Here is a 12,775-nt window from a genome sequence, read left to right on the forward strand (position 1 = left end):
TCGGTTCGGAACCATTTTTATCTGCTTTAGCTTTTAAAGGGAATAAAGGCGTAATATTAGCTTTTAAAGGGACTGTAGGCGTAATATTAGCCTTTAAAGGGACTGTAGGCGTACTATTTGCCTTTAAAGGGACTGTAGGCGTACTAGCCTTTAAAGGGACTGTAATTTCAACAGAGAGATTGGCATGTTCGATACACAGTAGTGCCCATGTTTATAACTTTAAAGATTTATGTTTTTTTCAATAGTGGTTTCTCTTTATAAGTGATTTGCAGATTTCAGCTATAATAACAAAAAAGACAATTTTTAGAATTTTAAAACGAGGATATCTTTCACAATTTTGATTATATAAAGGTTTTTAATTAAAAGATATTGTTACGAATCTACCATGCCACTTTTATTCGCTGAAGATGTGAGAACTTTAGAGCCATGCCAAACCTAAGACAGCGTATCGTAATGAAACCCGGTTTTATGAATGGGGTCAAGCAGTGTAGTTGATACCAATATGTTTATTAAGAAATATTATTTCATTTGGTTTCTTTACATTCTTTTTTTGTTTCGGTTTCTGATTTTCTGAATAAATTCTACGCAAAAAGGAAACTTGGAAGTTTCGTTTAACGATATTCTCTTAGGTTTCTGGAAATTTATTAAGATTTTTCTTCGTAATAAGTGCACTACAGTTTGTGGGTGGAAATAAAAACAAACTAAACACAACGTGTTGATGTAAATGTAATTGAAAAAAATATAAAGGAATTGAATTTTTGCCACAAACTCTCATTTTCTAATCTCTATATCTTTTTAACCCAATGTCGTAGAGCTTATATATTTCAAACTATTAATACTTATAGATAAAATAATCTAAGTTTGAAATATCAAAGCTTTGCACCATCAGGCTGCAAAGATATTGGGATTAGAAGATTTGAGTTTGTGGCAAAAACTTAATTCCTTTCCAATTATTTATAAACTTGTATTTTCAAACTGCAAAATAAAGTTTCAACTTTATATTAAATTATAAAACTAAGAAGTATTTTAAAGTTTATAAAAGTTTTTCATATTTTTGAAATTCCTTTAAGAACATAATTAATGTGGAACATTTCAAGACCGTCGAAAATTTCTTAGTTTCTTGGTTGGCTTAAATATAATAAACTAGCTGAAGGGCCAGAATTTTTTAGCCTATAACATCCCTCGGCCACCCATGAGTGTCAAAAAAAAGTTCAGCCCAATCGGTCTAGCCGTTCGGCCGGCTATACGCAACATATATTTATATACGAATGCCTTGTTTTCTTATCTAGAAAGATAATAGCTAATGTTATGTCTTAAAGAAACTGGGAACGTAATTTAAAACTTTATAATTGTTGTGTGCCTGATTCAGAACGGTAAACCTTTACTTCTTTATCTCTCAGCAACAATGAAGGATTTATCTTTGTTTTTCTATCTTAAAATATAGCAAAATTTGTTAATTTCCCTCTTTGTCTTTGCTGCATAATTCAGCAAGTCACCACTATAGAGAACAATTGGAAATAATCAATTTTCAAATAGAAAGAAAAACAAGAACATCTTCGTCATTCATTCTCTCATAAAAATAATTCACCAACAGTCATGTTTCGTGAGACACCCTGTACTTTAAATGAAGGCAAACTTGATGTGACGAAGACACTAAATAAAAAAAAAATTTTCTTGAAGCCTGCGACTAAGCGAAGTGACATGTTTTAGTGAAAAAAAAATAATAAAAACATAAGCGTATTTTTGAAACATTTATTTTCAAAATGCAAAAATTATCGAAATTATAAATACTCGTAATTTGTTTTTCCCTGAATTTAGTGTTTTCCGAAAATATATTTAGTTGGGTAAATTAAAAAAAAATTATCTGGTTATTGGCTAAAAAATTACAAGAAAGAAATTTGTCAAAGAACATTATAAAAACAATTTCAAGAAAAATTTATTCCATTGAACATAAATTTTGGTCATCATTTTTAAGACTTGTTTTCTTAGCTGAATTTTCTTATTTTTGTCGAATCATTGATATATTTTTGGAATTCTTAAAGAATCCATAAATGTTTTCAGTACTTTCTATTTAAAAAGATTACGATTGCCATTTGTAACATTTTTTCTTTAAAGGAATTGAGTTTTTGCCAAATTCAAATGTTCTAATACTTATATCTTTGAAACTTATCGGTGTAAACCTTTGATATTTCAACCTGAGATTTTATGATCTAACAGAATTCATTGTTTGACATATCTAAGGTCAACGACATAGGGTTGCATAGGGTACTTTAGCATTGATTAAAAATACAGTGAAAACCAGAAAACTGTGGAAAAGTAAGACGACATTCAAGAAATAATTAAAATTATTTGATGTTGTTACAAAGCAATTAAATAGTTTTACTGATAACTTCTTAAATAATTTATTTATTAAATGGGAATGTTTACATTGCATATTGCTGTGACTCATGTTCATTAGATTATTTCTTGAGTTCACAAGTTGACTTCCAGAATATTATAATATATAATGGTTGACAATATTTAAAAATATCCAAAAATGTTGATTATTTCCATATTGTAGAGAAAGTGCAACCTTTTCCGTTTTCGAAGAGAAATATTGGATTAGGTTTTGTGTGCCCTTTCTAATCCTGTAATATTTATGGCGAAACACTATTTAGAAAATTAAAAAGATTTCTTGTTTATAAAAAGAAAAGTTTTTAAACCTCTCTTTTTCTGCAATCTAAAAATCTTGCAAGTTTTCAAATAATTCTAAGAAAAAATTTAGAAAAGTAATTTTAAAGAATATATTAAAGTTTTTTAATAGAAAAATATTTTCTACGTTTCCTTTAAAATCGAGGATTCTAGAAACCTCTAAAAATATTTTATGATTATAATTTCCATGTAATTCATGAATATTCCAACATTACAAATATTTTTGACGGACATTTATTATGAAAACTGGACATGTTTAACTCAATTTACACTCCCTCAACAAGATTTATTATTTAAGCTAAATATCAAATAAAAAGTTATTTCGTTAAAAAAAATATTGAATTGGATTGATAAATGGATCTCTACATTTAGTGGATAAGTACTCTAAGTGTACATAAGGGTATATATTATGTAGTATTTAGTAATTGTAAATTGGCGGTACAGTCCAAACTAGGACCGCAAAGGCTGGACCAGCTCGGATATTAAAATGTACACCTGCTGTACAACGGATATTTACTTTTAATATTTCTTTGATAAAAATCTTGACTTTATATGGGTAACAGGCATGAACGTTTTTTAATGTTTTTTTTATAAATATTTAATACTTCCCCGTTTAGTAATTATGTGCACAACTCCTGGTAAGAATAATATTATCTTTTTCTCACACCTTTTAACCTTAATCTAAACGCAAGAGAGTGCAGGATTTTGGAAACAATTTTCATATAAAAATAAAATATTGTATACATATATATATATATGTATGTACAGTTTTGTAGAAGTGTAGGACTGCAGAGTTCTCGACACCGTATATATACCAGCGGAGATTTATATTTCAGTTTTTAACTTCACATTTTTTATTAAAAAAGAATTATACTAAACATAATGTTTCACGCCTATCATGACAATCCTCAGTAGTTAAAATTCTTTAAACAGCTAAAATTGCGTATTTTTTTAAAAAATATTACAAACAATTTTTTTGCAATGATTTTCCTGTTAAAAAAATACAGCACTTAACTGCAATATACAAATTATTAGATACATATAAAAACATGATCACATTTTGCTAAATCGATGATAATAGATATTTTCTTCTATGCCGACATGTGCTTATCAATTCACTGCGCTGATTTAGAAGATGATGATGTGTAGATGTGAAGATAAGGGTTTTTTCTGTGCTGCATAAATTGCATCTCTTCTTGGTTGGATGATATGAGGGTGCAGAGGGAAAAATATTTGTCCTTTAAATGGAAAATGTTTAATCAAATCTATTGTGTACAGAGCAGAAATAACATCAGTTTAGTATAATTCTTTTTAAATAAAAAATGTGAAGTTAAAAACTGAAATATATATGTATGTATATTATTTGGAGATAAAAAAAAACGTAGTAGCGGTCAAACGACATATATCTTAGAGTTTTTACCTTCAATCGCAAGAAATAAAACCTTTAAAAAAAGAAATTTCCTTTAACCGCCACAATTACATATTTTTATATATTATTTACCTAAAAATTAAGTTTCATCGGTAGATCTAATCTTCAATTAGAGAAAGGAAAAAATTGCATTTTTTATTCTAAACAGCTTTGTTTTGTAGATTTTAAACGCTTGTTAAACCGCTACCACTGAGTTTATTCTCTTTTAAGTTTGTACCATTGGAGGTGAACACGTACAAGAAATATTTATGTCAAGCCGATTTAAAAAGATTTTTCAATTAAAACAAATAATAGATTCAAGGACTTTTACCACAAATCAAATATTTAAACCATAATATCTTTAGAACTCGATGTTGTAAACCTTTGATATTTCAAACTCTGATTATTTGATTTAACAGAATTCATAGTTTGAAATATCTAAGGTCTACAACATTTGGTTCCAAAGATATAGTGATTAGAAAATCAGAGTTTGTGACAAAGACTCAATTCCTTTACAGTTACAGTTCCTTTAAGATTGGGGAAATTAAACATTAATCGGACATGCCTTGTTACAAACTGAGACTCACTTAAAATTACATGACACAGTCCCGTTAACAATTTGAAACTTATGTTTATCTGTTTCTCTATAGTTTTGTATCATCTCAAACCATAGAAGTTCTTTTCTAATAAGTTATTTCTATTCATAAATAAAATCTGTTCGCTTCTTTCAAAAAACTTACGTTCTTAAGAGAAAGAAGAGTGTAATGATTAAAAAATATCAATTAACTAAAATCTTTTCTCCAAAAGGACCAGCTCCCAAATACTTAGGACATAGTCCACACGTTTTCCTAAAGAAACCAGAAAAAACATGCATTTCAATTTTTTTCCAGTGAAAAAAAATGTCGTCATTGATTGAGATAAAAGCCGCAAATGAGTTTACTATTCACTACTCTACTGAGGATACCCTGGGACCTCACAGGGTCCAACGGACCAAGAACGTTATGCTCATTTCTCCTGGTGAAAGTTTAGATCTAAGAAATCATGAATCATCAAAATCTTTCTCCAAATTGAAAATAAGCTGCAATGGAAGTAACACAAGGAATGATTTATCTTATTTTTAGTTTTTTCTTTTATATTAATTATAATTATTGTCGTTTAAATATTTAATTACAGACTGTCTCAAAAAGATAACTTAATTTAGCAGAAACACCTTAAGCATGGAAGAAAATAGTGATGTGGACAGAATCTTTTCAGAACTATACAAACAATCTGAAGATCAAACCTCAGATCGTGCTTCATCGATCGAATCTAGATTCAGTGATTTCAACGAAACAGTTGATTCTTTCTCCCCTTCCACTTCAGCTGTATCAAATACGGCGGGAGAATCAAAAACTTCAGTATCATCATTAGTTGCTGCATTTTCATTAATGCAGCAAGAATCATCATCTGATTATTCAATAGCATTACCTTCGCTAAACCCTGGTAAAGATGTACACAAAGACTCAATGAAAAGCGATCTTTTTCATGAAACATTAAAACATTCTGCTACTGATTCATTTGAAACAGAATACAACAAAACACATGTAACTGTTTTTGAAAAGCCCGATGACGTTACTAGTGATCAATCTGCTCATGATCAGACAGATCATGAGAAAGATCCTCTCAAAGCATCTGAAGATCATAATACATCTGTAAATGAGGATTCAGATTTTGGGAAAACTGATGAAAATAACAACACTGAATCTAACATACCTAAATCAGACTTATCCAACACCAATGAACCCTCTACAAACGAAGCAAGCACTCAAGCTGGATTGAAACCAAAGCGTAAGACCCGATCTAACAGTACCCAGAGCTCAGGAAAAGGTTATGGAGCTCTAAATCGAAGCATGAGTTTGGACGCTACGGTGCAAACTCAAAGATCTCCCGAGGAACAGAAAATTTACGAACTCAAAGAGGAATTTCGGCGAAGAGGAGAAAAAATAAAGCAAAATTGTGAAAAATCTGAAGGTGAGGTCAAAAAGAAAAAGTTAAGGAAAGAAAAACAACGCAAGAAAAATATTCAGACTTCTGAAGAAAACTATTCAACAAAGAAGGGAAAGGATGAAAGAAGAAAAAAAGGTTTGAAATGTTTCTTAGAATATTTTCTGATTCTTGTCTTTTTTTCTAAAATTCTAATTAATTTCTTTTTTATTATTTTAGGTAAGTTCTTTGCTCTCCAAGTTTAGAGGGTTCTAAACTAAAGTTTGAATCTAAAAGTTGTTAAGTGGTATCAAATTCATTTACTTAAAAATGCTCTTTTATGTTATAACAAGGTTAAAAATGTTTTCAAATTCAATTCTCATTCTCCCCAAGGACTAACAGAAAGTATAAAAAACCTGCATAGTGTTGTTAGTTAGGTCCAAAGGTTGAAGGTTCTCACGCAAAAATCGAATACAATTTTGCAAATAACTTATCAAAATTTAAGAATTAGATAATTAGAAAATTAGAAAAAAGTACAAGTGAGCTAGTGATGTAAAATAAAATGCAAATCCGTTGAAACACGTTAAAACCGCCCAGTCTTAAAAACTGATAAATTTTTCATATCTTTTTTCCAATCCGTTTTACAACTACAAACTAATAACTGGACAAATTAATTTTTCCGTTCCTTAACGGAATTTTCCGTTAATTACGGAATACTTCCGTTTGTTAACGGAACTTAACGGAACACATTCATCTGATCAACAGTTAGGAAGCTAATGTCGTCTTTCTCTCTTAATTTTGACAATTTTTAATCTTCGGCCATAAAAACAAAGATTTGTCATTTATCTCCGATGAGACATCGGTCTGTAGGGTACCGATGTGAATCTAGTATGCTATTCTTTAGCCCGCCCTAGGCCCATTGCAAATCTCAATGTTCGCCCTGCAAGCTGCAAGGTCATATAACATCTGCTTAAATTGTTTGAAACAATATGATTATATCCACACAATAACTCTCTGTTTACACCTAATTATAATAGGCCTTATTATTGTGTGTGAATACAGGGAGATCCAATAAAAATGGTAATTCATGGGACGAACTCTAACTTGTCTTTTTGCAGCACTCATTCAACTTTTATTATACGTTAAAAAAAGATAATAAAAATCAGAAAGTTTTTGAAAATAAGTTATTCATTTTTAGTTGAAAACATAGTTCTAGAAAGCTTTGAGTTCTTCCTTCATGTCCATCTTTATAAGTATTACTTTTGTTAGAGTAATAAAATATCTAATTCCCATGTTTATTGGTACTTCCTGTACTTCCTGTTTAATACTGAATACACAGACAATGAACTGTGTCAAATTTAACTGTACATTGTTGAAATCTAAGATTTTACAATTTTGAGTTTAGTTTGAATAGGTAATTTTTATAAGAACGCTTATATTGAAAATTTTACTAAATAGAGAAATATAAAAATAAAAATGACGCTGAAACTTTACGTAAAGAATAGCCAACTCTGAATATTAATGCCCCTGAATTAATTCTTGAAACAAACTCTGAAATCTGTATTCCCATATCTTTGCAACCTGATGTCGGAGACCTATTTCAAACTATAATTTCTGTTAGATCAAATATCTAAGTTTAAATATAACAAGATTACACCTTCAGGTTGCAGAGATATAGGGATAATTTGAGTTTATGACAAGAGCTTAATTTTTCACAAATAAAATATACGATTTGTCTTACTTAGATTTAACTCTAAAGATTTCCTGATTCCCTAAATTAGCGATTAAAACTCAGGCAATGTTTTCAAACTGGAAAATTAAGTTTTTGATTAGATTGATGATAATTAGAACCAATACTCTATTTGAAGAATGTAAAAAATGCGCACCGTCCCATTTCCTTTTTTTGTTGTAAAATGGATCAAACATGAAATATGAGTCTAACTGGAATTGTGAAAGGTATTTCGAGCTAAAGATAAAAAAGAGAAAAACAAAAATTTAATTCTAAAACGACAGAAATAAATAAAATAAAAATTTAAAGAGTTAACAAATATTCTAACATTTTATTGGAATTGTCAAATATGTTTTTATGATCTTTGGTTTAAAGAGCGTCGTCAACAGTTTTCAACATTAATATCGTTGGTTTTTTATTACACAAGCTCAAATTTTCTAATCCCTATATTTTGCAACCTTGTGGTGTAAACCTTAGATATTTCAAACTTAGATTATTTGACCTTGGGTTGCAAAGATATAGGGATTAGAAAATTTGAAGCTTGAAAGTATGAAAACCGAAGGTATGTCAATAAAAGAAGCTAATATAAAGGGTTCCGTATTTAGTGGTTGATTTGCGATGACAGGTCTCCATGTCTATAATGAAAGTTTAATGGTCAGACAAACTACAGATTGAAAAGAAAAACATGAAAATCCTGAGATTTCATTGATTTATTCGACAATTCTCATCCTTGCATTTAAATACATCCTTGCACTTTCTAGTATTTCTTTATCAACCTAAAATTGCGTATTTTTTTAAAAAATATTACAAACAATTTTTTTGCAATGATTTTCCTGTTAAAAAAATACAGCACTTAACTGCAATATACAAATTATTAGATACATATAAAAACATGATTTTGCTAAATCGATGATAATATTTNGATTAATTGATGTATAGCAGGAAAGTCTGAGGATGCTATTAAATAAGATTGGATTTCTTTTTAATTGCTTCAAATTTCAAATCTAATTCTGCGGAGTAGGATTAGTTCATTTAATCTTTTCTGCAGGTTCATGCAACTATTCTTAGAATCTGGATTCTACATCAATTCTTAAATGTTTTGATCATTCTTTTGTTTCTCCGGAGTAAGGTTTGATCACCGGATGGTTTGATATTGGTGAAGCAGCAGGTATAAACCAAAGCACACGCTACTCTAGGTATTCAGTTATACCCTGAGTATATCTCAGGACGGATACAGGTGCACAGGAGATAAATCGAAGTCGAACCGAGATTTTAAACTCGTCGGTTCGGAACCATTTTTATCTGCTCCGCTGAACTTAAACATTTTTGTGCTTTGGCAATATTAGTGAATCATCAGTATTGAAACAATTAACAGTGAAGGCTAGCGGAGTAAAGAGTTAAAAAGTTAGAATTGAAAGTATTAACAGTGACCATTAAACTGAAGAGTAAAAAGATTTAAATAAGGAAAATTGTGAAAACTGTACAGATATTAGTAATCTTGTTTAGTTTATTTTATTTAAACAATTGTTGGAAAATCATGATAATCAAGGAATGAATAAGCAAGGATCAAAAAACCATCTAGGAATAATTTAGCACTGACTAATCAATGATCAAGGATTAATCAAGGAGTTATCAAGGACTGATCAAAGAATGAGCAAGGATTGATCAAGGAATGAGCAAGGATTAATCAAGGAATGAGCAAGGATTGATCAAGGAATGAGCAAGGATTGATCAAGGACTGATCAAGGATTGATCAAGGAATGAGTAAGGATTGATCAAGGAATGAGTAAGGATTGGTGAAGGACTGATCAAGGATTGATCAAGGAATGATCGAGGAATGCTCAAGGAATGGTCAAGGTTTGGCCAAGGATTGACCAATGATAAGCTAAGAAATGATCAAGGAATGATCAATAAATGATCAAGGAAATTATCAATGAATGATCAAGAATGTGTAGTGTGGTTGAGATCAAGAACCTTGATGAGTATTGTATCCGGTATCATAGTCCCGAGTCCCTGGAGAACCTGGATCACCTGGTAAAGGAGAGGACCAAGGTTATCAACATACACCTGGAGGAGGTCGAGGAGGAGGAGGACGAATCCGAGGTTCATCCTTTCTTCCGGAGAAACGATCCTTCTGAATCCCTGATCAGTGCTCTGGAGATAAATCTGGACTCTAAGCAATTAGCTCAAGCTGAGCCGGAAAGCAGTTCCAGTAAACCGGATGTAAGAGAAAACCAAGAAATTGATCAATCACACAACAACGTAATTGAAGAGAAGAAAGGTTTGGATTATACCGTGGAAGAAAAACAACCCTGGAGCTGGAAGGAACAGAAGAATTGTGAGAGAGGAGGGAATGAGGGAAGGAAAGGCGGGGAGGGAGAGGAAGAGGTAAGGCATGATGGAGAGGTAAGAGAAGGGAAGGATGGAGAAGGGGAAGGCAGAAAAGCTGTTGTCGTGAAGGAAGAATTTAAACTTGAGGATGAAGAACAACCAATAAATACTGAAGAGTTCAAAATTGAAGAAAATAATGATTTAGAGAATAAAGATAAGAATGATAAAAAGGCTGAAGATGAGGAAGGGGAAGAAAATAATGTTAAAGAGGAGCAGAGAAGAGTCGGGAATGATGAGCGTGAGAGAAAAGACAAAGAAAAAGAAGAAAAAAATAATTACTCTGGGTACACTCCTGGTAGAAGGGAAATTAGTTCAGAAGAAAATGAAAAAGAACCGTCAAGGAAGGAGCTTGGAGACGCTGTGAGAACAATTTCTCCAGGTCCTAGAAACATACAGAAGGTTTCATCATCTCCTGTCAAACCTGCAAGATCAAATCTGGGATTACTCAGTAGATCTCTCAAACCTGAAAATGAGCAAATTGATAAATTAAAGAACCCGGAGCAGAAACTAATTAAATATTCAATCTCTGAGAGGAACCAGAACGAGACAAAGTACAAATATAAAGCCCGCGAAGTTGAGAATCCGATAGAAAATATTATAAATTTTACCAGGCCGACACCTCCTCCTAAAACTGCAAGGACGCAAACCAATATCAATAACAATCTTTATCATGGTTATAGTTTTCCCAATGGAGATGTATACCCGGAAAACAGTATCAGTTCAACCCAATCCTTTCCAGGTTCTATCAGGTCTAGATCTATAGTTCTCAAAGATAGTTCTACCTCTCCCTACTCTAGTGATGGGGAGGAGGGGTTAAATAGAAGAATAGAGATTAATTCTGGGAAGAAATCTTACCATCGAGAAGGTACTTAATAATAAATATTAGATGGAATTAAATCTTTTCCACAAAATAAAATTTTTTAATCCTTATATCTTTGCAACCTAATGGTGTAAATCTTTGATATTAAAAAACTTAGATTATTTGATCTAATAGAATTCATAGTTTGAAATATTCAAGGTCTACAATATTGGGTTGCAAAGATATAGAAATTAGAAAATCAGAGTTAATTCCTTTGGTTCAGGTAAATGATCGAACCCGGCCATAACAAAAGATTATAGATGTTAAAACAATCTTTTAAAAAAAATACATTTCATAACACACAATACTCAATAACCGTTACAGAATAAAGCACTGTTTTGGTTGAAAATATTCAAAATTTTTCTGTATAAAATAATATTTATCGACGAGCTGGCATCTTAAAATAATTACCAACTAAAAGTGGAAATTTACTCTTTTTTGAATGAGTTCCGTTAAGTCGTCTCTGAAGTTTGATTCTTTTTAAGCAACCCTGTATAATGCATTTAATAGATATTATATATCATTCTCTTATACTAGCTTACTATATATTTACATATATAAAACGTTTTCCCAAACCTAAAATACAATAAAGAAAGATTAACTTCTTATGGTTTAGTAACTTATTTACTACAAAGAAAATTGTAAATTGACATTATGATAATAACTTTTAGTCTAGTTTATTAAATTTGGTGAACAAGTTTAGACGAACACAACAATTATATAATATCATTGATTAATATTTTTTACAAAAAGCTTAAAGGTAATATTTCTGCGATTAAGTTTCTACTGTTGGATGCAGCTGGAATATTTCCGGATAAAAATTACAGGGTCGCCAAATCAAGGTCATAGGAAACTCTGTTCTTAACTTTTTATAAAAACAAGGTTTTTACCCTTTTGGTAGTCTCTGTTTAATAAAAAAGTAAAATTTGACCGAACTACTTTCTTAAAGCTGCAGACACAATTTCTACTGACACTCTCCATCTATAGAGCGACATTTTAGATTCATTTCACTCCTTTATGCCGGGTCCATTAGCGCCTGATCCAATCAGGATTCAGTCATGTGTTTGTTGTCTATTCTGAACCAATAGAAATAGTATGGTGGTTACATCTATCTTTCTATCTATCTCATTATACAATTAGATTTATGAATTCTTTAATCGGCGCTATCAGTAAGTGGAAGTATTTACTTCTATCTGAATCTATAGTGAGCTTTAAAGCCATTTCTGAGCAACAATGAGAAAGATATCATCGCTTTTTTACATGGAAAAATGTCAAGTTCTCACAGTTTCCTTTATTGTCACTATAGTACGTATACGCAAGTAATTTTTACAAAGAAACTGAAATTAAAGCAGTTTACAGCTTCCCTTTAAGTTAAAATTATCCGTAAAAGTACAAGAATTTTGTCAGTTTTTACTTTTATACATGGTCTACCTACCACTACAAACTTGAAACATATTATTTTCTAAATTTTCAAGAATTAAATTTGTCTCCCCCCCGAAATTTATTTTGATATTTCTGAATACGAGTCATATGTTTTCTAAAAGTTTATCATTATTTTTTTTCTGAGACACCCTGTGCTACTTACTTCTTTAACCTATCTATTAAATAAAATTGGTTAATAGATTTAGAAAATCCGGTTAGGAATTAGATTTATTTCTATTTCATGGTTTTTCCAGTTTTAATCGAAACTTTGCTGCCCCCTCCTCGTCCACACCCCCTTCCCTACTCTTCCCCC

General features: G+C 31.0%; 1 protein-coding gene across 8 annotated transcripts in view; it reads left to right on the forward strand.

Moving 5' to 3' along the window:
• LOC111709496 (membrane-associated guanylate kinase, WW and PDZ domain-containing protein 3) overlaps positions 1-12,775 on the forward strand; it is a 104,314-nt gene that overhangs the window by 19,195 nt on the left and 72,344 nt on the right. For 2 of the 8 annotated variants that reach the window (XM_023483168.1, XM_023483170.1), the window contains exon 1: positions 9,171-11,046. The exons of 2 other annotated variants lie outside the window; for them this stretch is intronic. In XM_023483168.1, the coding sequence (XP_023338936.1) occupies positions 9,738-11,046 (1,309 nt within the window). In that variant the 5' untranslated portion in view covers positions 9,171-9,737. Of the gene's footprint in view, positions 1-5,307; positions 6,221-9,152; positions 11,047-12,775 lie in introns of those variants that run through there. 4 more of the 8 variants (XM_023483171.1, XM_023483172.1, XM_023483169.1 and 1 more) reach the window with 4 other exon arrangements.

This window comes from Eurytemora carolleeae, unplaced genomic scaffold (genome assembly GCF_000591075.1).
Source record: "Eurytemora carolleeae unplaced genomic scaffold, Eaff_2.0 scaffold779, whole genome shotgun sequence".
Taxonomy (NCBI): domain Eukaryota; kingdom Metazoa; phylum Arthropoda; class Copepoda; order Calanoida; family Temoridae; genus Eurytemora; species Eurytemora carolleeae.